Source organism: Branchiostoma lanceolatum, chromosome 9 (assembly GCF_035083965.1).
Source record: "Branchiostoma lanceolatum isolate klBraLanc5 chromosome 9, klBraLanc5.hap2, whole genome shotgun sequence".
In the NCBI taxonomy this organism is placed as follows: Eukaryota; Metazoa; Chordata; class Leptocardii; order Amphioxiformes; family Branchiostomatidae; genus Branchiostoma; species Branchiostoma lanceolatum.
The window spans coordinates 20,545,953-20,573,399 of NC_089730.1; the positions used below are offsets into that span (position 1 = coordinate 20,545,953).

At 45.1% G+C, this 27,447-nt stretch overlaps 2 protein-coding genes across 3 annotated transcripts; one reads left to right on the top strand and one right to left on the bottom strand.

The window, feature by feature from the left end:
- Positions 1–884: 884 nt before the first annotated feature.
- On the top strand, positions 885–10,632 carry LOC136442281 (uncharacterized). Of its 2 annotated transcripts, XM_066439055.1 has the most exons (12): positions 885–1,268; positions 4,402–4,428; positions 4,981–5,194; positions 5,575–5,687; positions 6,043–6,076; positions 6,439–6,525; positions 6,754–6,833; positions 7,032–7,181; positions 7,583–7,760; positions 8,451–8,604; positions 8,870–8,961; positions 9,249–10,632. In XM_066439055.1, exons 1-12 carry the CDS (start codon positions 1,012–1,014, stop codon positions 9,321–9,323), a joined length of 1,461 nt encoding a protein of 486 aa, XP_066295152.1. In that variant the 5' UTR covers positions 885–1,011; the 3' UTR covers positions 9,324–10,632. The 2 variants fall into 2 exon arrangements, with proteins under 2 accessions (XP_066295152.1, XP_066295153.1); XM_066439056.1 differs by lacking the exon at positions 4,402–4,428 and having other exon boundaries at positions 889–1,268.
- On the bottom strand, positions 10,439–27,268 carry LOC136442338 (anaphase-promoting complex subunit 2-like). The gene is made up of 16 exons (XM_066439137.1): positions 27,169–27,268; positions 26,213–26,402; positions 24,462–24,679; positions 23,831–23,997; positions 23,454–23,586; positions 22,892–23,032; positions 21,381–21,546; positions 20,907–21,024; positions 20,314–20,495; positions 19,603–19,817; positions 19,058–19,126; positions 17,715–17,844; positions 16,710–16,838; positions 16,279–16,508; positions 11,582–11,728; positions 10,439–11,273 (listed from the first exon to the last, which is right to left on the bottom strand). Exons 1-16 carry the CDS (start codon positions 27,241–27,243, stop codon positions 11,214–11,216), a joined length of 2,370 nt encoding a protein of 789 aa, XP_066295234.1. The 5' UTR covers positions 27,244–27,268; the 3' UTR covers positions 10,439–11,213.
- Between the last annotated feature and the right edge of the window lie 179 nt (positions 27,269–27,447).

Below are 27,447 nucleotides of genomic sequence, written 5' to 3' on the forward strand. Positions count from 1 at the left end.
ACTTAAAATGTTCTGTGTCGAAAGACTTGTTATTACTATCATATTTCTCCTTGTCTATAGTCGCACGATTAAATTTCACATTTTTCACTTGTTTCACGTTTTGGGTCTTTATCATGGCACCTTATATTTTCCATAACTCTTAAAACTTCCAGAGATACTTGAGATCTGTTCGATCTCCCAAGGTCCCCTTGAAGTTAGAAGTTAAACTGCCCGGGGCTGGCTTAGCGTCGGTAAAATGTCAACCATGACGCTGGACGTGTTTAGCACGTAAGCTGTTGCAACCTTTGCCAAGAGGGTTATGTTTTCGTGCCGTTTGAGTGTATAACTCGTTTGAGTGTATTCTCGGGCAAGTCGCTCGTACGATCGTCAGCCCCTCAATAAGCGTGAAGTTCAAACCGATTTTTCGGTCGTCAGTTGTTGTATATTGTGACGTTTGGTGTTTTTAAGATGCCTGCCTCAATAAGTCCATTGTAATTTGTCCTTATCACCTTCGGCACTCACGCATAGCGGCGTAATATTTGTTTTCTAAACTATGTCGGGATTGGGAATGTGTCGGGATAATAGGACCGTTCCCGGTTACAGTATGCATTTGTGCATTTGTAAACACGTTCTGAGCATGTCCTTCTTGGTGTTATTCCTTCTAGACATGCTGTATTTCCTGTTTTTCTTGCATTCACCTTGACCTAGTATCAAGTTACGTCTTAAGAAAAGCTTCCAAGATAAGATTCCTTGTAAGGCGTTATAAGACGTAATCCAGACCGGATCCGGCGTGGGGTTTTCGCGCCAGCTGATGCAATACCTGAGTCTCACGGTCAGAGGTCATGACGGCGGGCTGTGATTGGTCGGCTGTGTTTGCCCAGGTAACTGATAGGAGAGACTGGGCGGACCACTCTCACAAACACACTGTCTTTAACACTGGAGCGTATCATACTCATAGTGACTCTGCAGAAATTACCGACGCTATATCAGCACAGTTCAGTCCTTCAGTAAGGCACACGGAAAGCCGACAAGATGTTCAGGAAAGCGTTCGAACGTGGGGTCTCCGCGATCGCGAGAAACACGCCTCGTACAAGAGAGCCGAGGCGCCGGGCGCACGACGCGGCCGTCTCGGGCGGGGGCGTGTCCGGGCCCCGAGGACAGGCCGGCGCCACGCCGCTGGCCGGGGAGCAGGCTTCACGGGGCCAGCACAGCGCAGCGGCCCCCGAACCACAACCAGAGACCAAGCTGTTCAGGGGACACGAGACGACATTTCCTTGTATGATGAAAAAGTGAGTACCTTATTCTGGTATAAAGCTAAGGACTTTAAGGTACAGTTGTATAACGTTATATAACGTTAATGGCTATAGATGATATCAAAGGCTTTTAATACTAGTATCATTGACAGGTGTGTGGTTTTGGTTCGTCTTGCTGTGTGTCGTCGCTCACTTAAGACTCATGGAAAACTAACACTTAAGCACCTCCAAAACGAACGAAAAGACGCAAGAAAACGGTCCGAATCCAGTGTCCGTCTCAAGATCAGAGGAAAGAAAGCCCCCCGCTGAAACCGGACACTCAGTGGGTAGGTAACAATGGGAACATGTCTGACCATGGCAAAGATATTAACGAAATCTTTATTGACAGAACAAAAGTACAACGATTTTCGTAAGGTCTTCTACAACTATACATGCAAACAATAAACAATGGTATACAAAATGATTAACCTACGTACTTCAACATGTCGAGTTTAACGTATCACATACACTACTAGTTCTAAAATCTAAACATTCTGTGATATATTTACCTATTTGTTCGCAGTAAGGGTTGTATCCTAAAATATATTTGAATTTATCTATAGACTGGAATGTATCAAATTCTGTTGAGCAGTCGGAAAGAAGGTTGAACAGCTTTGAGCGTTTATTATGATATCGTGGACAATCTAGGATAGAGTGTAGTTCATCTTCAATTTCATTTGATAGACATTATATGATTACTCCTACTATGTCCAGACCAGACTTTGTTGTATTCCAATATATTCTTGTACTTACCTTAATCTGTTATTATAAAGTTAATGGGTATAACCCGGTATATATGTACACAAAAAATAGTGGTCTAGTATAGTATCCTATATCAAATGCTTACATTTTAAAGAGGTGTGTGGTGTTGGTTTGCTTTTTTTAATGATTTGCTCATTTTTAAATTTTTTTCCACATAAAATTCCTGAGTGGAACGCCCTGCCTGGCCAGGTCGTGTTCTCTCCTACACTTTCCGGGCCAGACTGGAAGCTTGCCTGCCCTAGCCCGGGACCTCCTCCCCCCCCCCCCCTACTTTGCCCCTAACAGGGTCATCTGGGGGTAACCCCTAAGAAGTTGAAGAACCAAATCTTGTATGATAAAAACATTAAACTTCAGGACCTCCAAACTAAAGAAGAAGAAGAAAAAGTAATTAGGAATACCCCTAACCACATGTCCTCTAGCCTCCATAGCAGGCTCTGAACCGGCCTTTTGGGGGGCTAAATAATACACCTATTGCAGCCAGCCCGTAACTACCAGCCATCCCCGTAACCATTTTGCCGGTAGAAATGGTTACGGGATGGCTGGTAGTTACGGGCTGGCTGCAATAGGTGTATTATTTAGCCCCCAAAAAGGCCGGTTCAGAGCCTGCTATGGGGGCTAATGTCCTCAGACAAAAGAAATCCCAATTGAAACAAACACCTGTCACCTGGCATGCTACAAAGGTGCTAATTATGTTTGACCCATATACACACATGTATGATGTCCAGACATTATGATATTGTATTCCGATATATATTCTGCAGGGTGGCCAACTTTGATAGGCCATCATCTGTACAACATAACTAAGCTTAAAACAGAATTCAGTACTTATATATAGATAATAGCAAAGCCAAGAAAACAGAGAATTCGTGACCAGAAAGTGAAAGGGTCCCTCAAGGAGCATTACCGTTAAGGAGGACATAACTTAAAGATGTCATCCCTTAAACGCCTCAGGGACTGGGGAATTTCCACCACGCTGTCCCTAACCCGCTTGTTATAACCACCCCATCTTCCTGTAATTGTTATGTAAATATCGGCCCATAAACCTACAATGAAAATTGACCAGAATCAAGGACTATGTCATTATTTCCCTATTACCTCCTTGCCCTAACCCACTTTCTATATATATCCCTCTTTCTGTAATTGTTATGCAAATATTGGCCCATAAACCTACAATGAAACTGTCACAAGGTCGCCAGACTAGGTGCTTGGAGAGAATAAATGAGGTACAGACAAACCTGCAGCCAATGACCTGGTGCAGCTAGCCACTTCGATCATAAGCCACCTGCTAGACCTAAGGTCTCATTCTGTGAGTGTTATGAACTCCCTTGGAAATCAGCCTTATTTGGCTGAAGGGACTACCCATGTGTATTTTGTGGCCGAAGGGTCAAAAAGGTTAATTAGATACGAAGCCTGACCCCTCGGCCCAGCGGGGAAGCCAGTCAGTCCAGTCTATCTTTACCGGGTCACACACGTTTTAACAACCACCCATCCACCCACCCACCCGTGGATTCTTCCCGTTCTGCACAGCATAAATGGTTTACCAAGCCCACTCCTCTGTGGTTATTGTCTGAATGGGAGAATGTTCACGATAATTAATGAATGGATAAAATTGAGAAACATTAAAACAGTCCAGTCCAACTTCACACAGTTAACACCCTCTGCTAAGAAACTGTGTTACCCAATTGAAAATACAATTTTTTTGCAGTTCACTGGAGATCACTGCAAAACCATGAACATAAATCCAACGTGAATACTTCTCAACCTAAAATTGGTTGGTAGCAGTTGGCCCAGTTTCCTTACTTGACTTATGTCGGGTGCCAGTCTCCCTCATCCGTCACCCGAACCACTGTAGCCGCCCAGAAGCTCCTGTCCTGCATAGCCTTCCCCATGCCATCAGTTTGTGTGCCAGTGTCTCTTTTAAGGACATCTATGTATGTTAAGGGTGGTCTTCCTTGTCTTCTTTTCCTTACAGCTGGGCGATAATACTTAGGACTCAGCACTTTCCTTCTACAACACCTCCAGGGTGTTTAAGCCTGGGTGCCATCCAATTGCCATATATATATATGCTCATTTTTCAGAGAAGTGAGTATAGGAACCTCAGTTAATCGGATGGCATCCAGGCTACCAGGGTATGTCAGTAGCCAGGTGTTTTTAAGACAATCTCTTGCCGTCAGGTGCTGATTGGCCCCTCTGAAAACTAGTCTAGCCTCATCGACATCATTATATTCTCAGAGGCTTAATGTTTCCACACCTTATTCTTTTATCTCCAATAATTTTCACTGTTCTGTACCTCAATGACAGTGTGGTGTCATGTTACAAAGCTGTAACAGTAGAATTACAAGATTTTTTGCCTTTTGTCTTGTTTCAGCTCGAATCACCCAGATCGCAGTGGCAGGTTACAATTTTTTCCTTACGTGGTTATTTCACTAACCAAGGTTTCTCCATCACGGGCCCTCACTACCACCATCTTCTATAAAACTTATCTTAATATTAAGTATACTCTGATGTTCCGGGATTTCTTTACATTTTGTTGACCAACAAAACATGGTTCTTTCTTTATCTCAGATCAGTCAACACACCTCATCTTCAGTACGTGGTGTCATATTAAGTTTTTTCCTCTATGGTCCCCCCCCCCTTTAACACCATCGAAAACACCTGTTGTTACAAGGATTTCCACATATGAAGGTTCCACAGAACAGACATTGGTGTTGAGTTACAAGATTTTCCTTATATGGAAGTTTTTTTGGTTTCCACAGAACAGACAATGGTGTAGGTCACAAGGTGTTCCTTATATGGACGTTGTGTTGTTTCCATGGAACAATGGTGTCAGGTGACATGGTGTTCCTTATATGGAAGTTTCCACAGAATTGGAAGTGGTGTTGGGTTGGAAACAGGTGGTTCCCTATATGGATGTTTTGTTATTTATTTTGTTTATTTGTTGCTCCAGATCCCTGCAGGGCCCGGATCCGACCTACCAGAAGGTGGTGTCAGGTTACAAGCTGTTCCAGTCGGACGAGCCGTTCCATTGCGAGCTGAACGGGGGTGTCCTACCAGAGCTGGAGGTGGCGTATGAAACGTGGGGCCGGCTGAACGAGTCGCGGAGCAACGCAGTCATCATCCACACAGGCCTGTCTGCCAACTCACACGCCAGGAGTCACAAGGTAACTGCTGTTTCATCTCGCAAGTTACTAGAATATTCTTCATGTCACAAGTTTAGCATTGGATAAAAGTGGCATGAGTTCCTCCAGTAGTTAGCCTATGGACCAAGAGTTGGGAGTTCAAATCCCATGCAGCTATTGTTGTTCACCTGACTTGCATGCTAAGCTGGAAAGAGTTGCAGTCCTTAGGACAGGACTAAAAGAGTTGGCATGAAGTAATAAAACACAATGCTGTCTTAGTTACGGTAGATTAATTCACTGATGATGTAAACGTGTTGCATTCGAGATTTATAAAGTTATAAAAAGGCTTAAAATACAGTACTTCAATCCATGACACATTTTTCATCCATTCACTCATTCCCTCTCTCCTTCCCCCCTTCCAGGAGAACCCGTCCCCAGGTTGGTGGGAGAAGTTCATCGGTCCGGGCTGCGCAATCGACACAAACCACTTCTTCGTCATCTGTGCAAACAACATCGGGGGCTGCTACGGCTCCTCGTGAGTTTTCTAAAATACGTTTACATATCAAAAGCTTGAAATGACACTTAAGATATTTTGAATATTTCAATCACCTTAACCTTTAGCACTCTGAAGTAGCCATTTGGCACCCATTTGGGAGCAGGTTAAGGATACACACTTTCCCATCAGAGTCATAACAGGATAACAAAGTAAGGAAAATGTAACAAACTCTAACTACTGTACTAAAACAAGCAGTGTCTTAAACTGACATGTGCCACCCTGGATGAATAAAACAGAAATGAATAAATAAGTACTGGCAACATCCACTGATATGGAACTGTACATAATATGCCAACAGTGCTAAATGTCTTGATTGTGTTTTCTTTCATTCCAGGGGACCATCTTCAAAGAATCCTCTCACAGACGAGGTATGTACGAGTTTAGAGTGTCCTTGTCTTTGATACAAAGCTAAACCTCATGTCTGCTTCCCTCAATCTAATTCTCCCTGCATTTAAACCTTATTATTGCCTCAGTCTGTAGTGATTGCACAGGATTAAAAATTGTGATTCCAGGTAAAATTCTACATAGTCATGAAGTGGTGTGCTAAATGTTGGTATTCCAATGATATTGTAATACATGGAACTCTGGAATCTCATCCAAGAAGTGCTATCAGTAGTTCCCTTTCCTGATAAGGGATCCCACTAAGCATACATGTATATCGTATTGGATTACTCATAACTACTACAAGATAAAATGATATAATTTTAATCAAGTGTTTTTCTACCCACAGCCCTATGCCACAACCTTCCCCATAGTGACTGTCGCAGACATGGTCAACTCACAGTTCATGTTACTGGACCATCTGGGCATCCACAAGGTAACAACTCTTTTAAATGGCATTGCCAAGCTTTAAATGAACATGTACACGTTTGCAGTTCCAACGAGCTACCACTTGAAGTTGAAAAACATCTTTCCAAATTTAAGTGGAACAAGTTATATATAGATATCAGAGAGTTGTGAACATGCTGTACTTCCCTCTACCTGAGATTGATTGTGTTTTTTAAATTTCAAGTGACGTTGACGTCATGTTTTCTCTTCCCCACAGCTGCACGCGTCTGTCGGCCCGTCTCTGGGAGGAATGATATCGTTAATGGCAGGGGCGCTGTATCCAGACAGAGTGGGCAGGTCAGTCTGTTGTCGTGGCAACTGTTGTCATAGATACCAACGATGATACATGATAACTGCACTGAACAATTGCACTCCTGAGTTGGTGTCCTAAATGTAACTTGGTACGAGTCTGATTCGTGCACTACCATCTCCATGGCGATGTAGTACCTGAAAGTGATGTTTGTTTATTTACTTGTTTACCATGTTTGTTTACAGGGTTGTTTCCATCTCGGCCTGTGCCCAGTCCCACCCGGCCTCCATCGCGATGCGGTATCTCCAGCGACGCTGCATCATGCAGGACCCCAACTGGAACAACGGGTACTACTACCACGGGAAGTACCCCGGGCAGGGCATGAAAATGGCACGGTAAGGCCAATATCTGAGGCAAAGCCTCTCAAAAATAAAAACCAAGGTTGTCTATTGTAATGATTTCCCTACAATGGCATGAAAACACTGGTCCATTCTTTTTGGACTGCATATTACCAATGCCACTAAATGTTAATATGTAGGCCCAATAAAAAGTATGCTTAATGGCATTTAAGAATCAAATGATAATTGCAAGCAGGAATTTCTATCTTTCTGTTGTTATTTGATGTAGTTTTATCGAGCTCTAGGGCTCTCTAAGATTTTTGATGTGTGTCTACCATCACATAGGCATCATCATTATCATGTTGTGTCTCAGAAGTTTTTTGTTTTCTCTGCTTTTCTGCTTCACGTTTAGTGATTGATTGATTGATTGATTGATTGATGATGCTGTTCACAAATAGGGAGATAGCGACCACGACGTACCGCAGCGGGCCTGAGTGGGAGATCCGGTTCAGCAGGAAGAAGATCAGCGGGAACGTGAGCCTGTGTCCGACGTTTGAGATCGAGAGCTACATCGACTACCAGGGCGCCCAGTTCATGTCAAAGTACGACCCCAACTCCCTGCTCTACATCTCCAAGGTGGGGACAGATCTCACTTTCATATAGTTGTGAAGAAAATAAGCAGTTGTCTTTGCCAAGCGCTATTGTCTTATTGCTTGGTATTTGATATAAAGAAGGTCCGCCCTATAAAAGTCCTAGTTGCTGTTTCTTTTGGTAGTGTTTCTTATAATTACCTGTTTGAACTTTGAAGAAAAAGAACATTTTGTTATCTTGTTTCCCTAATGTTTGTTCAGGCACACAAAAATGTGTTTTCGACCAAAAATTATTCTTTGTGCAAGTATAACACTGGTAGAAACCAACGGCTGTGTGACTGCCCCGTGATTGCTACCCACTACACTATCCCCCCTTGCAAAAAAGCATTCATCAGCAATCATGAGGCATTCCTGCGGCTAGCCCCATGATTGCTGTCTGTTACACATGTACATGAATCCATGAGTCTCAAGAATTTTAAGAAACCATCATTTTTCTTGTGCATATAATCATTAACTTTTAAGAAATTAGTATATTAAGCTTGTTCTAGGGTATGGTCACTACAGTAAAAAGTTTAGAGTTTTTTGTGACCTTATAATGGAAAGAAATGAACTGAAACTCACAGATTGTGTCTAAGTGACATCTGAGAGTTTGCTGTCCCATAATGGCCATGGATTACAGGTCATGGGGCAGATGTCAAAGGTTACATGTGCTAAATTGAACATTTCCATCTCCCAGGCCATGGACCTGTTTGACATAAGTGACGGCTACAGCAGTTTGGTGGAGGGGCTGCAGAGAGTCCGCTGTCCTATCATGGTCATGGGGGTACAGAGTGACATCCTGTTCCCTGTCTGGCAGCAGAGAGAGCTGGCCAAGCTGTTACATCAAGCAGGTCAGTAAGGTCATAGGTTAGGGGTCACTGGGTAGGGTAATAGGTTATGGGGGTACAGGGTGACATCCTGTTCCCTGTCTGGCAGCAGAGAGAGCTGGCCAAGCTGTTACACCAAACAGGTCAGTAAGGTCATAGGGTTCAGAGGTAATGAAGGTCAGGGCTTTGGGACAAAGGTCGTAAAGACGTCAGCCATAAGAAGTCATGATACAGCTGTCCTGTCTGTTTAGTTCATGCCCCATCTTGATGTTATGTTTTACTTCTGCAGGAAACGAAGCTGTGACATACTTTGAGCTGAACTCCATATTTGGGCACGACACATTCCTGTTGGACCTGAACGGTGTCGGAACAGCAATAAAGGTGAGACCATTGATCTGTCAATCAATCAATCAATCAAACAATTCATCAAACAATTCATCAATCAATCAATAACTTCTCTTTCCAGGGGTACTGTGGGAGGTCCTTTGCATTGAAGTCACAAGGTCAATTCTAACATTCAGGATGAAGGGGACATTTATAACATGTAGTCATGCTATAATTTTGTACCAAGTCCTTACAAACAAAATCCTCCAAATATGTCTTTGGGTACTTTGTAGGCTCCATCAGTTTGGTTTTTACCATGATTTTTTATTCTTTTTCATCTGCAGGGGTTTTTGGAGACAGAGGTGAAGGAGAACGGCAACGGCGGGAAGAAAGAAAATAAGAAACACCATTTCCTTTGAAAAAATGGCCTTGGTGGATCCAAGCTCCTTAAGTTATTATATATTTTACATTCCAAGGGATATGCCTAGTTTTTAAAGCTACATGTAACTCATGTAGTGGGAAACTTAAGATCCAATAGTATGAGTTCGCTGATTGAACTGCGTATGCCTTATGTCAAAGTTGAAGGACCCTAACTTGTAAACAGTTCTTGTCTGGACCATGCTTTAAACATGTCCAGATTTGTTTTGTTACTGTATGGTTAATATCTCAGTGACCACTCTTATTGGAGGTTACTTGTTGGAAACACATTTCAACTTGTTAAACTGATGTACAGATAAATAGTCTAAGGGGTAATGACTACTTTTTTAGTTGCAGCCTGAAATTCTAAAGTCTCTCAGACTTGTATATATTATCTGCAACAGATGGGACACAAAAAGTGCTATGCAAATGAGACAAATGTACAACAGAGTGCAAATTTCTTAAACTTTGTAAATCAACATTTGACAAACACTTCTGACCGAATAACGGATTTTACATGACATATAGAATGGGTGGTACATATAACTTTGGCCAGTTATTTGGAACAAAGTGTGAGAAAACAGCAAACAAATGCTGTATGTGGTGCCCGGTGCTTTAGGGTCGAAAGTTGAGTAAAAACTAAATTTTGTGCCGTAAGTTTATGTTAGAGACCTGCAATGGCCTAGTAGAATGTTTGGCCTCTGTTCAGGGGTTCAAATCCTGGCAGGTCATTTCAAAGGCATGAAAAATAGTTCGTAAATACTGCTGTCTACATACTGTTTAGCACTCAGCAGTTTTCACTGAAAAAGACTATGGGAGAACAAACAGCAATACCAGTGGACAGCCCCCTGCTGTAGTGGTCTGTGTCGCTCAAGGGCTAGCTAATAGCAACATACATGTAGACGGGGGCAGCAAATCATAGAAGCCATCAAGTTACAACTTTATATCAAACGCGAACGTTGAGGAAAGCCGTCCAAGGTTTCCCTCTCTTATGTGGAAAACATTTATAATATCCTCTACGGTTCAAGCAATGACAACAGACTGACAGAAGGTTACCAAGTTATCTTTTGTGAAGACTACATGTCATGTCCATGGCAAAGGGGATGAAAGATCAAATAGATTATTGCAACAATTCTGCAATGTACTTTTTATTCACAATGATGTGATATACAGATACTGTACAGCCACTTTTACATCATACTGTTATATGCTCTGTCACTATTAGTTATTAGCATATGGCAACATGATTTTATACATTTTATGTACATATAAACAAAGTTTCAAATAAACTTGAACCTAGAGTAACAGGAATGTGACTCAGTTTATCAATTCTCAAATACATCGTTTTGTCCATTCATTATCAATAGTTTAACTAAGCCCTGCAGCTCCAGTCAAATCTACAAGAGGGCATTACTGCACTGCTCACAATTGTCTTTAAGCGACTTATACTTTCCTCCAGAAAATAACAGCTGCTGAGACCTGACTAATGTGACAGTCGAAAAGTTTGATGCTCAAAAAGTAACCGGTCAGTTATCAGTGTCTGCAGTTATTGTCTGATCCAGTAGATGGTGCTGCTGCACGACTCACTTGTTTTTAGGCAGCTGCTTGCTCTTTCCTCTAGAAAATAACAGCTGCATGCTGAGAACCAGACTTAGCTGAACAAAAGTTAGACCTTAACAACTGACACATGAAGACCTACAGTTTCAGTTTAACCTGCTAGGTGGTGCTGCTGCACTGCTCACCTGTTCTTAGGCAGCTTGTACTTCCCCCCAGACAGCAGCAGCTGCTGTGACCTGACCTTGCTGAAGAAATGTTTGAACTTTGATGTTCACAACTGACACATGAAGACCTGCAGCTCCAGTGCAACCTGCTAGGTGGTGCTGCTGCACTGCTCACCTGTTCTTAGGCAGCTTGTACTTCCCCCCAGACAACAGCAGCTGCTGAGACCTGACCTGCAACAGACAAATACAGATATTGAGTCGTAATGTTATTGTATCCATGTCCATTTTTTGTTATCATGTTGTCACTGTGTATAGTACTATATTGTAAGATAATTATAATTCAGGGGTTCATGTGTTTGGTCCATGTATTTCTGCGATGTTGACTTTAATGAAGAAAGGTTGAAGAAAGATTGAGGGAAGACTGAAGAAATATTTAAGAAAAATTCAAGAAAGATAAAAGAATGGTTGAAGAAAGATGAAAGATAGATGGAACTAGGATTAAACATAGGTTAAAGAAAGATTGAAGAAAGATTGCCGACCTTGCTGTCGAGGAAGGCCTTGAGCTCGGGCAGGGAGATCTCGATGGGGTTGTCTCTCATGGCGAACATCTTCAGCATGGAGTGGATCCTCTCCAGTGGCAGGCTGTCCAGGTTAGTCAGCATGCCCTGCACGTACACCCAGAACATCTGGGGGAGGGGAATAACAGGTTAGTCCGCATGCCCTGCACGTACACCCAGAACATCTGGGGAGGGAAATAACAGGTTAGTCAGCATGCCCTGCACATACACCCAGAACATCTGGGGGAGGGGAATAACAGGTTAGTCAGCATGCCCTGCACGTACACCCAGAACATCTGGGGGAGGGAAATAACAGGTTAGTCAGCATGCCCTGCACATACACCCAGAACATCTGGGGAGGGAAATAACAGGTTAGTCAGCATGCCCTGCACATACACCCAGAACATCTGGGGAGGGGAATAACAGGTTAGTCAGCATGCCCTGCACGTACACCCAGAACATCTGGGGAGGGAAATAACAGGTTAGTCAGCATGCCCTGCACGTACACCCAGAACATCTGGGGGAGGGAAATAACAGGTTAGTCAGCATGCCCTGCACATACACCCAGAACATCTGGGGGAGGGGAATAACAGGTTAGTCAGCATGCCCTGCACGTACACCCAGAACATCTGGGGGAGGGAAATAACAGGTTAGTCAGCATGCCCTGCACATACACCCAGAACATCTGGGGAGGGGAATAACAGGTTAGTCAGCATGCCCTGCACATACACCCAGGACATCTGGGGGAGGGGAATAACAGGCTAGTCAGCATGCCCTGCACGTACACCCAGAACATCTGGGGGAGGGAAATAACAGGTTAGTCAGCATGCCCTGCACGTACACCCAGAACATCTGGGGGAGGGGAATAACAGGTTAGTCAGCATGCCCTGCACATACACCCAGAACATCTGGGGGAGGGGAATAACAGGTTAGTCAGCATGCCCTGCACATACACCCAGAACATCTGGGGAGGAAATAACAGGTTAGTCAGCATGCCCTGCACATACACCCAGAACATCTGGGGAGGGGAATAACAGGTTAGTCAGCATGCCCTGCACATACACCCAGAACATCTGGGGGAGGGAAATAACAGGTTAGTCAGCATGCCCTGCACGTACACCCAGAACATCTGGGGAGGGAAATAACAGGTTAGTCAGCATGCCCTGCACATACACCCAGAACATCTGGGGAGGGGAATAACAGGTTAGTCAGCATGCCCTGCACATACACCCAGAACATCTGGGGGAGGGAAATAACAGGTTAGTCAGCATGCCCTGCACGTACACCCAGAACATCTGGGGAGGGGAATAACAGGTTAGTCAGCATGCCCTGCACATACACCCAGAACATCTGGGGAGGGAAATAACAGGTTAGTCAGCATGCCCTGCACGTACACCCAGAACATCTGGGGAGGGGAATAACAGGTTAGTCAGCATGCCCTGCACGTACACCCAGAACATCTGGGGAGGGAAATAACAGGTTAGTCAGCATGCCCTGCACGTACACCCAGAACATCTGGGGAGGGAAATAACAGGTTAGTCAGCAAGCCCTGCACGTACACCCAGAACATCTGGGGGAGGGAAATAACAGGTTAGTCAGCATGCCCTGCACGTACACCCAGAATATCTGGGGAGGGAAATAACAGGTTAGTCAGCATGCCCTGCACATACACCCAGAACATCTGGGGGAGGGAAATAACAGGTTAGTCAGCATGCCCTGCACATACACCCAGAACATCTGGGGAGGGGAATAACAGGTTAGTCAGCATGCCCTGCACGTACACCCAGAATATCTGGGGAGGGGAATAACAGGTTAGTCAGCATGCCCTGCACATACACCCAGAACATCTGGGGGAGGGAAATAACAGGTTAGTCAGCATGCCCTGCACATACACCCAGAACATCTGGGGAGGGGAATAACAGGTTAGTCAGCATGCCCTGCACATACACCCAGAACATCTGGGGAGGGAAATAACAGGTTAGTCAGCATGCCCTGCACATACACCCAGAACATCTGGGGAGGGGAATAACAGGTTAGTCAGCATGCCCTGCACATACACCCAGAACATCTGGGGAGGGAAATAACAGGTTAGTCAGCATGCCCTGCACGTACACCCAGAACATCTGGGGGAGGAAAATAACAGGTTAGTCAGCATGCCCTGCACGTACACCCAGAACATCTGGGGGAGGAAAATAACAGGTTAGTCAGCATGCCCTGCACGTACACCCAGAACATCTGGGGAGGGGAATAACAGGTTAGTCAGCATGCCCTGCACATACACCCAGAACATCTGGGGGAGAGGAATAACAGGTTAGTCAGCATGCCCTGCACATACACCCAGAACATCTGGGGAGGGAAATAACAGGTTAGTCAGCATGCCCTGCACATACACCCAGAACATCTGGGGGAGGGGAATAACAGGTTAGTCAGCATGCCCTGCACGTACACCCAGAACATCTGGGGAGGGGAATAACAGGTTAGTCAGCATGCCCTGCACGTACACCCAGAACATCTGGGGGAGGGAAATAACAGGTTAGTCAGCATGCCCTGCACATACACCCAGAACATCTGGGGGAGGGGAATAACAGGTTAGTCAGCATGCCCTGCACATACACCCAGAACATCTGGGGAGGGGAATAACAGGTTAGTCAGCATGCCCTGCACGTACACCCAGAACATCTGGGGGAGAGGAATAACAGGTTAGTCAGCATGCCCTGCACGTACACCCAGAATATCTGGGGGAGGGGAATAACAGGTTAGTCAGCATGCCCTGCACGTACACCCAGAACATCTGGGGGAGGGAAATAACAGGTTAGTCAGCATGCCCTGCACGTACACCCAGAACATCTGGGGGAGGGAAATAACAGGTTAGTCAGCATGCCCTGCACGTACACCCAGAACATCTGGGGGAGGGAAATAACAGGTTAGTCAGCATGCCCTGCACATACACCCAGAACATCTGGGGAGGGGAATAACAGGTTAGTCAGCATGCCCTGCACGTACACCCAGAACATCTGGGGGAGAGGAATAACAGGTTAGTCAGCATGCCCTGCACGTACACCCAGAATATCTGGGGGAGGGAAATAACAGGTTAGTCAGCATGCCCTGCACATACACCCAGAACATCTGGGGGAGGGAAATAACAGGTTAGTCAGCATGCCCTGCACATACACCCAGAACATCTGGGGGAGGGGAATAACAGGTTAGTCAGCATGCCCTGCACGTACACCCAGAACATCTGGGGGAGGGGAATAACAGGTTAGTCAGCATGCCCTGCACGTACACCCAGAACATCTGGGGAGGGGAATAACAGGTTAGTCAGCATGCCCTGCACGTACAGCCAGAACATCTGGGGAGGAAATAACAGGTTAGTCAGCATGCCCTGCACGTACACCCAGAACATCTGGGGAGGGAAATAACAGGTTAGTCAGCATGCCCTGCACATACACCCAGAACATCTGGGGGAGGGAAATAACAGGTTAGTCAGCATGCCCTGCACATACACCCAGAACATCTGGGGGAGGGAAATAACAGGTTAGTCAGCATGCCCTGCACATACACCCAGAACATCTGGGGAGGGAAATAACAGGTTAGTCAGCATGCCCTGCACGTACACCCAGAACATCTGGGTGAGGGAAATAACAGGTTAGTCAGCATGCCCTGCACGTACACCCAGAACATCTGGGGGAGGGAAATAACAGGTTAGTCAGCATGCCCTGCACATACACCCAGAACATCTGGGGGAGAGGAATAACAGGTTAGTCAGCATGCCCTGCACGTACACCCAGAACATCTGGGGGAGGGGAATAACAGGTTAGTCAGCATGCCCTGCACATACACCCAGAACATCTGGGGGAGGGGAATAACAGGTTAGTCAGCATGCCCTGCACATACACCCAGAACATCTGGGGGAGAGGAATAACAGGTTAGTCAGCATGCCCTGCACGTACACCCAGAACATCTGGGGGAGAGGAATAACAGGTTAGTCAGCATGCCCTGCACGTACACCCAGAACATCTGGGGGAGAGGAATAACAGGTTAGTCAGCATGCCCTGCACATACACCCAGAACATCTGGGGGAGGGAAATAACAGGTTAGTCAGCATGCCCTGCACATACACCCAGAACATCTGGGGGAGGGGAATAACAGGTTAGTCAGCATGCCCTGCACATACACCCAGAACATCTGGGGAGGGGAATAACAGGTTAGTCAGCATGCCCTGCACGTACACCCAGAACATCTGGGGAGGGAAATAACAGGTTAGTCAGCATGCCCTGCACATACACCCAGAACATCTGGGGAGGAAATAACAGGTTAGTCAGCATGCCCTGCACATACACCCAGAACATCTGGGGGAGGGAAAACAGAAACATTTTCAGGCAAAAAGTATTAAAAGGGACCAATGGTGAACTAAAAATCACAAATAACTTGTTTTCTTCCCCAAAAAGAGAAACCTCAATAATGATCAATGCCTTGGATACATGGAAAAGTCACTGTGAGTGCAAAAAATCTTGATAATATAATATTACGTATGCAAAAAACGAGCACATATAGTGATATATATCCAATTACACAACATGGTAAATACATTTTTGTCTTCCCAAATCAGATTTTTGGTCTTAACATAAATCCTGGCATCTCCAGTTGCCATGGCAACCCAGTTAGCCCCATCTACGTACCTGCATCTCCTCCTCCCTCATCTCCTGTGAGGAGGCTGTGGCCGACTCCGTCTCCTCGTCGCTGTCAATCATCACGTCGCCGTGGTGATCGGCACCCTCCTCCAGGAGCACATAGCTGCCCGGCGGGTTCTCCCTGATGAGGCCGTAGTTCTGCCAGAAGGTGATTCTTCTCCGGAGAACCGAGGAGGGAACCTGCATGGCAGTGCTCAACTCGTCCAGCGTCCACCGCTCTGTAAACAACAACAAGTAAACAATAAACAACACTGTCTGGGGATAAGAAACTTTAACCCTGAATGATATCAAAATATTTTTCCAAAATGAAGAAAAAAACAGCATTTGATTTAATGTTAAAAGTTGATTTAAAAAATCTAACAAATTTTGATGTGAACAACACTCAAACAGGTCAAGGAATGAAAGCCAAGCCCCCCTACCCTTATCCTGGAAGTGCATGATGATGGTGGCGACCACAGGGTTGACCATGACAGACAGTCTCCTGTTCTTCAGCTCGATGTCCACGTCTACCAGACCCATCTGTGGTAACCAGTTCAGAGTACGGCTTGCTGAAATGAGTAAACAAACAGTAAACATAAAGTGAACAATCATGCTCTTTAGCTCTATCTCCAAGTATTATGCATACCATTCATTTAACAGACTAAAACATGTGAGCCTGGCTATAGTATCACTGCTGGATGTGCAAGACCAGAACTGTCTGACAGCTGTAATATAGTACCTAAACAAAATATCAGTAACTGCTACCTTTGACAAGAAGGGCTATGCTTAGCTGTCAAACTACTGCTGTACAGAAAAGTATAGAACGGCATACATACAGGTTTGTACAGACACACAATGGGAACATCACAGTAATATCTATTTTTTGTACCTTTAACAGTCTGGAAGGCCTGCGTGTAGCTGTAGAACCTCTGCTGAACTGCCAGATACAACACAGCACATACATACATACAGGTTTGTATACAACGGGAATAGAACCGTTACCTTTAACGGTCTGGAAGGCCTGAGTGTGGCTGATCTCTGCTGCACAGCCATGTACAGAACAGTACATACAGAATGTACACAATGGGAATAGAACCATTACCTTTAACCGTCTGGAAGGCCTGAGTGTGGCTGATCTCTGCTGCACAGCAAAGTTCAGATCGGCACGTACATACAGGTTTGTACAGACACACAATAGGAACATCAGATATTTCTTGTACCTTTTATCGTCTGGAAGGCCTGAGTGTAGCTGCCGAACCTCTGCTGTACAGCCATGTACAGAACGGCACATACATGTACCCTACACTGGTTTGTACAAACATCTAACCATACCTTTAACGGTCTGGAAGGCCTGGGTGTAGCTGTCAAACCTCTGCTGTAAAATTGGGTACAGAACATGACACACATGTACCCTACACAGGTCTGTACAGACATATAACCGTTACCTTTAACCGTCTGGAAGGCCTGGGTGTAGCTGTCGAACCTCTGCTGCACGGCGGGCGGCAGCGCCAGTTTGGTCTCCTTCAGCTGCGGCCAGTACTGCGCCGAGATGATCATTCCCGACACCGCCACGCCCTGCTGCCGGAGAAATCGGTTAAACCCGACCAACGGATAGCCGCCGTAGCGCTCTGCTGTCGTTACATAGGAGAGCACTACAGAAGCTATCAAATAGGAAACTTGGTTAAACCAGACCAATGAATCCCTGCCGTAGTGCCCTGCTGTTGGTATTAAATAGCAGACCGCTACAGAAGCTATCCAATAGAAAACTTGGTCGAACCCGACCAATGGATAACCTGACTAACGGATAGCCACTACATGTATACCCAGGCTGGTATGGAAGCTATCCTGGAAAATACCAGTCGTAATACAGTCAAATCTGGCCAGCCAACTTCTTTCAGCCATAAGTCACATTCAAACAGTTCAGTCCAATTTTCCAGTCAAGACCCTCTTGTCTGGAGTAACCATCTCTATGGCTAGACACCAACCATTTTCCTCAGTCCCTAGCGTGGTTGTTGCGACGAGGTTTGACTATACTACAGCTTAAGGTTCTCAGTTTATAACAAAAATAGGCCGTCTAGAACTGTAACTGTTGCATTGTCACAGTATTTTCTTATTACCCATTCACACATTTAGATTGTGCTGCAGTTTTCATAAAAAAAATAAGGAGCACAGTACAAACAGAAGAGATGCACATGCACATGCGCCATTCACACATGCTCATTGCCTGCAGTTCATACAAAAGCTGACAAGTGGCACTGCAACACTGTACACTATTCACACTACTCTGTCTTGCGGAGCCGTGCCTAGCGTGCACTGCACAGCCCACCAACCACGGCCCCCAAAGACAAGAGAACATCCTCTATTGCTTCCTGCAGTTCATACAAAAGCTGACAGGCGGCGCTGCATCACTGTGCACCATTCACACTACTCTGTCTTGCGGAGCCGTGCGTAGCGTGCACTGTGCAGCCCGCCAACCACGGCCCCCAAAGACAAGAGAACATCCTCTATTGCTTCCTGCAGTTCATACAAAAGCTGACAGGCGGCGCTGCATCACTGTGCACCATTCACACTAATCTGTCTTGCAGAGCCGCGCCTAGCGTGCACTGCACAGCCCACCAACCACGGGCCCCAAGACCAGAGAACGTCCTCTTTTGCTTCCTGCAGTTCATACAAAAGCTGACAGGCGGCGCTGCATCACTGTGCACCATTCACACTGCTCTGCCTTGCGGAGCCGTGCCTAGCGTGCACTGCACAGCACACCAACCACGGGCCCCCAAGACAAGAGAACGTCCACTCTTACTTCCATCAGATTCTCGGACTTGATCAAGTCGTTCACGCGCTTCGAGTCTTGGACGTCCTGCAAATAAAAAACAAGACTTGATTAGTAAAGAAACCTAGGCACACCTTCTTCCAAGAACATCTAAACAGTGACATTTGATCTGTCCAATACTACCCTGTTGATTTTCTCCAGATTCAAGAAATACTTAGTGTGTTTTGCATTTTACCTAAAAAGAGAACACTGAACTTGGCCCTCTAACCTATGTCCCTAACCTTATCCTTAGTATGACCTTAAATCTTGAGATCCATCCATACAATCTTCAGCCTCTTTCTCAGTCATCTAGCTGCCTCTTTCCACATCTGTGCTGTGGTATGACCTTTACCCTCTCACCTCACATTGTTCTGGTACCTTCTATAGCTATGCTTTACAAAGACCCTTCACCTTTGTACCCTGACCTCTTCCCTCGGGCATGGCCTCTAACCTTCACACCCTACTTCACACACTTCTTCCCAAACCAGTTATGACTTGTGACCTTTGTAACCTTGACCTCTCACCTTGAGCATGACCTCACAGTTGCCCAGCTGGCTCTCCCCGAAGCGTAACTTGAGCAGCTCGAGGTTGCGGAGTTCCCGTGTGAGGTCGTAGTTGAAGGACAGGATGCGGTTACAGAGGACGGACTGGTACTCCTTGATAAACAGCTCCTTGCTGCCGTAGATGCTGATCAGCAGACTTATGATGTCGGGGGAACGACGACTCTTTGAGGTTTTGGCTGGAGAAGGTTTAAAATGTATACACACTAACTACATGAATACAAGAAGCCAGTTTAGGTCTTTTGGTAAGCAAGAGAAGCAGAATCTGAATCATTTTGTCTTAAAGTAAGAAAGGCTTTATTTGAGTATGTAGCAAAAGGCATTTCACTATGGGATTTTAGTAGGACAGGTTCATATAGCTGTTGACATCACAATGTTGTCAATCCGGCATGAGGGTCACATTTCTTTCTTCTTTGTTTTTGTCTGTCATTGTCAAGTACCCCTCTTATCTACTCCAGACCAAAAATAACTTTTCTTGCCTCCCCTTTAGATTTCATGGAGTCCAAGGGGCTCCCTTGGAAATCAGTTAACTACATGTAGTTAACTGAAGGGACCACACTAAAGATTAATAAATAAATAAATGGAGTCCATGTTTAAGGTGGGAAGTAGTAACTGAAGCTAATATATAGACTGTCATGACAAGAGGACATGAGACGTAAGGTGAAAGAAACCTACAAGGATCAGCATCGATGGGGTCCGGTTCCCACTTGGTCCAGGCCCAGGGGTCACCGCCCTCCTCCTCCACCCCCTCCTCCAGAGAAATGGGATCTCCCTTCATCAGCTCATCGGCCAGGTCAGAACCCCCCTCCTCCTCGGTGAGACCTTCCACAATCTTACGCACCGTGTCGTCTCGGGTTCTGCAGGGAAAAGACGGTCCAAAAATGTTGCACTACTTTAGCAAAGAGATTCTGTAGCTCTTGGCTCCATAATACATGGATAAACAATGGCATGGTGTATCTGAATTCCCAAACCTATCTTATCTTCTTTCTAATAAAACATGGAAGGTACTATATAAAACTTTTAAAAGTTCACAACTGCATGTCCCATACTAAGAGCAACTGCGAAAAGAAAGTGTGTGATGAGACGAAATTCAAACTTTCCAACTTCTGATCCAAAACAAGCTTGCTAACAACAGTTACTGTTTGTTTGTTTGTTTGCTTGTTTACCTGAGGTAGTGCCGAATCCTGTCTCCCACCAGTTCCAGTAGCACTCCTGTAGGTTTGTTTGTTTCTTTGTTTGTTTGTTTGTTTGTTTGTTTGCTTGTTTACCTGAGGTAGTGCCGTATCCTGTCCCCTACTAGCTCCAGTAGGACACCTGTAGGATCCAACACACGAAGGGACTTCACCAGTAGGATGTACTGGGACAGCACATCTGAGGTCGTTGCACCTGTGGACAAATGAACAAGATGACATTGAACTGTTTGCAGATGTCATCCCTGAAATTGAATAATGGTTCTACTGTACTTTCAATCATTCAGAAAACAAATCTGGTACAACCTGCATTTGACTTGTATTCAACTGAAGAGAATGTACTATTTTCACAAAAGGGGTGAAAAGACAGCCTACATAGGTCAATTTCTTTATACATCATTCCAAAAGGGAGACCGAATTACCCCATAGACGGCTATCAATAATGTTTTCTAATTGTAATTGTAGGATACATTAGCCTTGTACGTAGTATTGTTAATTCAATTTCATACCTTGTACCACATACAATTGTTGAGCAATAAAGTTCATTCATACCAGGCTGCAGCAGTCTCCTGCCGATGGCGGAACGTAGGGATGAGACCAGCGTCTGTCTGAGGTCAGTTTTCTCCAGACAGACCTTTAGGTCCTCCAGCGCAGACATGCTGTCGGGAAACTCCACAATGATGTCAAACATCTCGGAGATCCGCAGCGTCCCGTAGGTCTGCATGTGAACATAAAAAAGCAGCCATGTACAATGTATTTCCTACACCACCTATGAATGCATTATAGACCTGGGACTTGTCAGGTTATGTACACAATGGAGCAGGAAACCACGATAAAGTCAAACATCTCCGAGATTCTCAGCGTCCCGTATGTCTGCATGTGAACATAAAAAAAAGCAGCCATGTACAATGTATTTCCTACACCACCTATGAATGCATTATAGACCTGGGACTTGTCAGGTTATGTACACAATGGAGCAGGAAACCACGATAAAGTCAAACATCTCCGAGATTCTCAGCGTCCTGTATGTCTGCATGTGAACATAAAAAAAAGCAGCCATGTACAATGTATTTCCTACACCACCTATGAATGCTTTATAGACCTGGGACTTGTGAGGTTATGTACACAATGGAGCAGGAAACCATGATAAAGTCAAACATCTCCGAGATTCTCAGCGTCCCGTATGTCTGCATGTGAACATAAAAAAAAGCAGCCATGTACAATGTATTTCCTACACCACCTATGAATGCTTTATAGACCTGGGACTTGTGAGGTTATGTACACAATGGAGCAGGAAACCACGATAAAGTCAAACATCTCCGAGATTCTCAGCGTCCCGTATGTCTGCATGTGAACATAAAAAAAAGCAGCCATGTACAATGTATTTCCTACACCACCTATGAATGCTTTATAGACCTGGGACTTGTGAGGTTATGTACACAATGGAGCAGGAAACCACGATAAAGTCAAACATCTCCGAGATTCTCAGCGTCCCGTATGTCTGCATGTGAACATAAAAAAAAGCAGCCATGTACAATGTATTTCCTACACCACCTATGAATGCTTTATAGACCTGGGACTTGTGAGGTTATGTACACAATGGAGCAGGAAACCACGATAAAGTCAAACAGAGATTCTCAGTGTCCCGTAGGTCTGAGGGAGGAGAGAAAAGATATGACACACATCCGGTGCTCACATATATATATACTTGTAAGCTATTGGCAGAAGATTGCTGTGACAGTTGTAAAATGTTAGAACAGAACAAACTTAGAACTGTTTGCATTATCAAGTTTAGGAAGAAACTCACCAGGGGTTCATATAAATCAGGAAAGAGGGGCACTGAAATTTCATCCAGTTGTTTGAGTAACTATTTTTGGCATACCATTATACAGTATAGATATTTCAAAGCATTCTTTTTTTCCAAATGGCATGTGAAACCTGATTGTGCATCCAGTAACAAATACATTGAAATGGTTCCAAGATGATGCTATTGAAAGACGACTTTCCAAAAATAACAGTTACTATAGTCTTTGCACACCTGCCTCACCTGTCCATTTACTCACCTGGTATAAGAAGTAGAGCAGTCTTGTCTGCCACCTGTTCAGAGACTCCTGCGTCTTGGCGCTGACCTCCCGCTCACCTGTCTGCCCAGGTGTGCCCTTAAACACCAGGTAGAGCCAGCTCAACACCTTACTGTTCAACCACTGGGAAAGAACAATAACCATGTTAATGAGTGCCACCTACGAACTTTGAACAGAACTGCAACTGATACCTGTACTTATGACCTGTGCCATACAAGTACATGACAACTTAGTCATTGTGCCCACATTTTGGTGGTCCCTTAGATAATTTCTTCCATCGACCCAAGCATTAGGAATCCTGTCTTTAGTGGGTACATGGCTACTGTATTGTGACTTTTTTCTTCTTCAAGTCCCATTAGTGCTCAATCTCCAAGCAGATGTAAAAAGGCAGAATCGTAATGTTTCTCATTCATGTTATGATTTTGCCTTTATACAGCTGCTTGGATTATTTAGTGGTCACTATCTATAGACAGGTTGGACTGTATTTACTATGTTTGGCATGTAGGACAATGTTCTGGGAAAGGAAACATTCAGATATACATACCTTTTCCAGAGGAAGTAGAAACTGTGACTCGAATTCGCCCTGGCAGGTGTTCTGAATGTGCTGCTGTATTCGGTCATGTATGATGGCTGTTACAGCCTCCCCACACACCCGCTCTAGTAGCCCTAAACTGTGTCTAAAAGACATATAGAGCAGAGTTACTCACTAACACTAGTACTAACCCTGGCATTTACTCTGAATGTGCTGTACAGACTGTCCTACACTGTGTCTACTCAACAAGTACTTCATCCATCAACATTTATGTCCTTCATCATGAATGGATATCCATGAGTTGTTGTATTTAGGTAAGCCTTATCAATAATAATCTATAACCTGTCAATTGCTCATCAATCAATCAATCAGAAACTACTGTAACCTACAGCTGTGAGTTGAGTTGGTGGAAGAGTGTGAGAGTCTCGGTGCAGGAGCAGGCTTCCTTATCCTGATCACATCCTCCGCAGGTCAGACTGTCCTCATCTCCATCCTCCTCCTCCTCCTCATCTGGACCATCCTCACCCGGGGACGTCTTCTCCTTCTTACGCAGCTCCTGAGACATAAAGGAAGATTGCTTAGCTCTTTGAACATGAAAGAGGTCTGAGGTGAAGCTGAAGGCTTGTTCCTTCGCACGGAGTTTCAGGGAATGAATATAGCCAGATCAAAGGTTTTCCTCCCCGCCCCGTTTTAATCTTATCCTCTTGCTCTTGCTGAATTTGCAGATCAAAACCAATAGGGGTGGTATTTCTATTCATAGAAGTGGCGTGTACTAAAGGAGAATGGTGCATACTAGCAGTCTTCACCGGTAAAAGGTACAGAAACCTAATGTCTTGCTGCAGTACAGTAGAAACTCAGAAAGACACTAGGGGGCCAATAAATCAACTTGCCCTTGTGTGACAACTACCAAAAAGGTTCCTGAGTTATGCTACTCACAGCACCTATTCCCAGGGATAAATTTCAAGCCCTGCCTTCTTAGCAAAAGTAAAAACAAAAGAAGCCAACTGAAATGCTTCTCACCTCCTCACAAGCCTTGAAGGCACAGCTGTAGAATTCTTTCACTACTCCGTGGAACTTCAGCGGAATGTCGTAGAACAGCAGAGCCTTGAAGATGAGCAGGACTTTGTCTTTAAGACGCTGCTTCGCTCCTTCCTGCCGAAGTCTCTCCAAGACGTCCACGCTGGGGAGGTAGGACGACAAACTGGCGTGGAGCTCACGGAAGGCTGTGACTAGTGTACCTAGGTGTGACAGGGCATAGCAACTTCTTGTTAGTGCATACTGCATAGGCTATAAAGACATGTCTCTCCAATTGTTAAGAAATACAAAGGGTGTATTGACTTGTGATCATGATTTTCATATCAAATTGAGTTTTCACATCAATGCAGCGGGCATATCTTCAGAAGACCAAAGGAAGGAAAATTTGGTGGGTCTGATCCTTATAATTAATATACAACCGTTAACGTTATAGGACATTCCAGTTTTATGGGTTGTTCTCTAGCTTTAGACACTTCATATTAATACAACAGTGTCAGAAGGTCTATCAAGTGTCCCAACGGACTTGAACATATGAATAATGTTGGCAGGCCTCGAAATTAACTTTTTCCCCAACTGTCCCAACATTGTCCCAAAAGTGGATTTCAACTGTCCCGAAAGTGTCCTGAAGTGTCCCAACCAGGGCCAAAGATGTGAACTTAGTGTCGGGTCTGCATTCAGTTCCAGAGGTTCATGTTCAGGTTTGGACCTATACTCAAGTCAGGACCTGAGCCCAAGCCAATCTGTGTTAGAATTTTTTTTTTTATTTATATACAAAATTGTGTATTGTAAAATAGAAAATTGCATGAAATTTGAAAAATATAATACATACAAAGGTATATACACTCAGTAGTAAACACAGGTTTCAACAAAGTTAACAATCATAAATATTGTCAACAACCTGAAATAATGTATTTTAATAGGTTATAAAAGAAAAAGCATAAATCTGCAGAGTTTAAAGACTTCATTGATGCGGTGGCTATTGGGGAGGTAGAATAAATCCGAAAATGTTTGATTTCTAATCTTGCAGGGCCAACCTTAATCAAGTTAATGAGGTGTGACCATCCCTCTGCTGACCCCCTGTCAGGGGAGCAGACATGTGCCACAGCCTAGCTGGGACAGGCTTTCCTTTCACTATGCTGAGTGATAAATGATGATTGATTTTGAGAAGACTAGTACCACACCAAAAACAGTGGGTGGGACCAGTATACAGTTTCACAAGGGAGGAGCACAGTGGCACTCAGGAGCCCTGATTGTCCCAAATATGTCCCAAATTGATTATTGAGTTGTCCCGGGTGAAATTTTGGTGGCCCCGGGACATAGGGACATAGTTAACTTCGAGCCCTGGTTGGTATTGACTGCACATACCGTCCGCCCCGTGCTGTTTGGGCCCGTTGGACTCGGAGCTGAAGTGGTCCCAGAAGGCGGGGCCGATGGTTAGGGTCAGGGTCAGGGTCAGGGTTAGAACAATCTTACTTACCGTCCGCCCCTTGCTGTTTTGGCCCGTTAGTCTCGGAGCTGAAGTGGTCCCAGAAGGCGGGGCCCGATGGTTAGGGTCAGGGTCAGAGTTCAGGGTCAGGGTTAGAACACAGTCTTACTTACCGTCTGCCCCGTGCTGTTTGGCCCATTACTCTCGGAGCTGAAGTGGGTCCAGAAGGCAGGGCCGATGGTTAGAGTCAGAGTTAGGGTTAGGGTCAGGGTCAGGGTCAGGGTCAGGGTTAGAACACAGTCTTACTTACCGTCTGCTCCGTGCTGTTTTGGCCCGTTACTCTCGGAGCTGAAGTGGTTCCAGAAGGCGGGGCCGATGTTCTCGCGCAGATCGGCCTGCAGCGAGTCCAGGAACCACTCCTCGATGATGAAGGCCACGCCCTGATGGTCCAGCACCGCGATGGCCGCCTTCAGAACGGCGTCTGTCGGGGGAGCCTTCGTCTGGGGGGGGGGGGGAGGGGGGGTTCGCAAGGAAACATCGGGATAAGCTAGATCACAGTTTGAAGTGTGCATGTAAAAGGCCTAGGGTGCATGTGTAACAGTGGGGATCAACCTCTACTGACCAGTCTAACCAGTCCGGACCTTTTAGCCGTGCGGATCTGGATTGGCGCAGGTTCTAATCCCGGGAGCGGCATACTCGCCCCTTTGGGTTTTTACACATGCATTGAGGGTATTATGTCAAAGTTGAACTTGAAGGCCATGCTGTGGTCGTCCAGAACAGCGATCGCCGACTTCCTGACGTCATCTGTCAGGGGGTTCTTTGCCCGGGAACATCGGAATTAGGATTTCTAAAAAAAAATTACTTTTCTTTAAAGTTGGTTACCCTCTTGTTCCACTGTCAAAAACTGCTTCACCCTCAAGCTCTAACGTTATCATTCAAGAATATTCTGTATACTAGTGTACAAAAGTACCTTTACCTTATAGCCTACAAAAATATCTAGGTGCACTGGTGCACCCACCGTCAAAAAATAGGTGCACAGCTCCAATTTTGGGTGCACACAGGTGCACATGCACCCACTTTTTCGAGCCCTGTCACAGTAGTACTACTTGATGCTTTCGTTATAAAAAACATAACGCCCCCCTCCCCCTTCACGACACGACCCCGGCCAGTAGGTAACAATACTGCCCTAAAACCTTTCTGCTTTACACTTGGTAAATGAAAGATTGTTGCTGTTAAGTATTTTACAGCTAACGTTAACCCTCCTACCTGGCCCCGGCACGGCAGCAGGCCGGCCGTCACCGTGCTCCAAGCGCCGCCCAAATTCTCCACAGAGGCCGCCATTTTTTTCAAACCAAGTGAAGCGCCCTCTAGCGGAATTGGTAGATTTGATCAATCAAGCTGATCGGAGGTATTAGTACTCTCCAAGCAGAGGTTGGTGGGAAGATTGTGACCTTCCTATCATGTATAAACCCATATTTGGGTTAGTTCAGACAAAAACGGGGCATTATTTGTTAATAAACCTAGGTCATAATCTTTACCATCCTC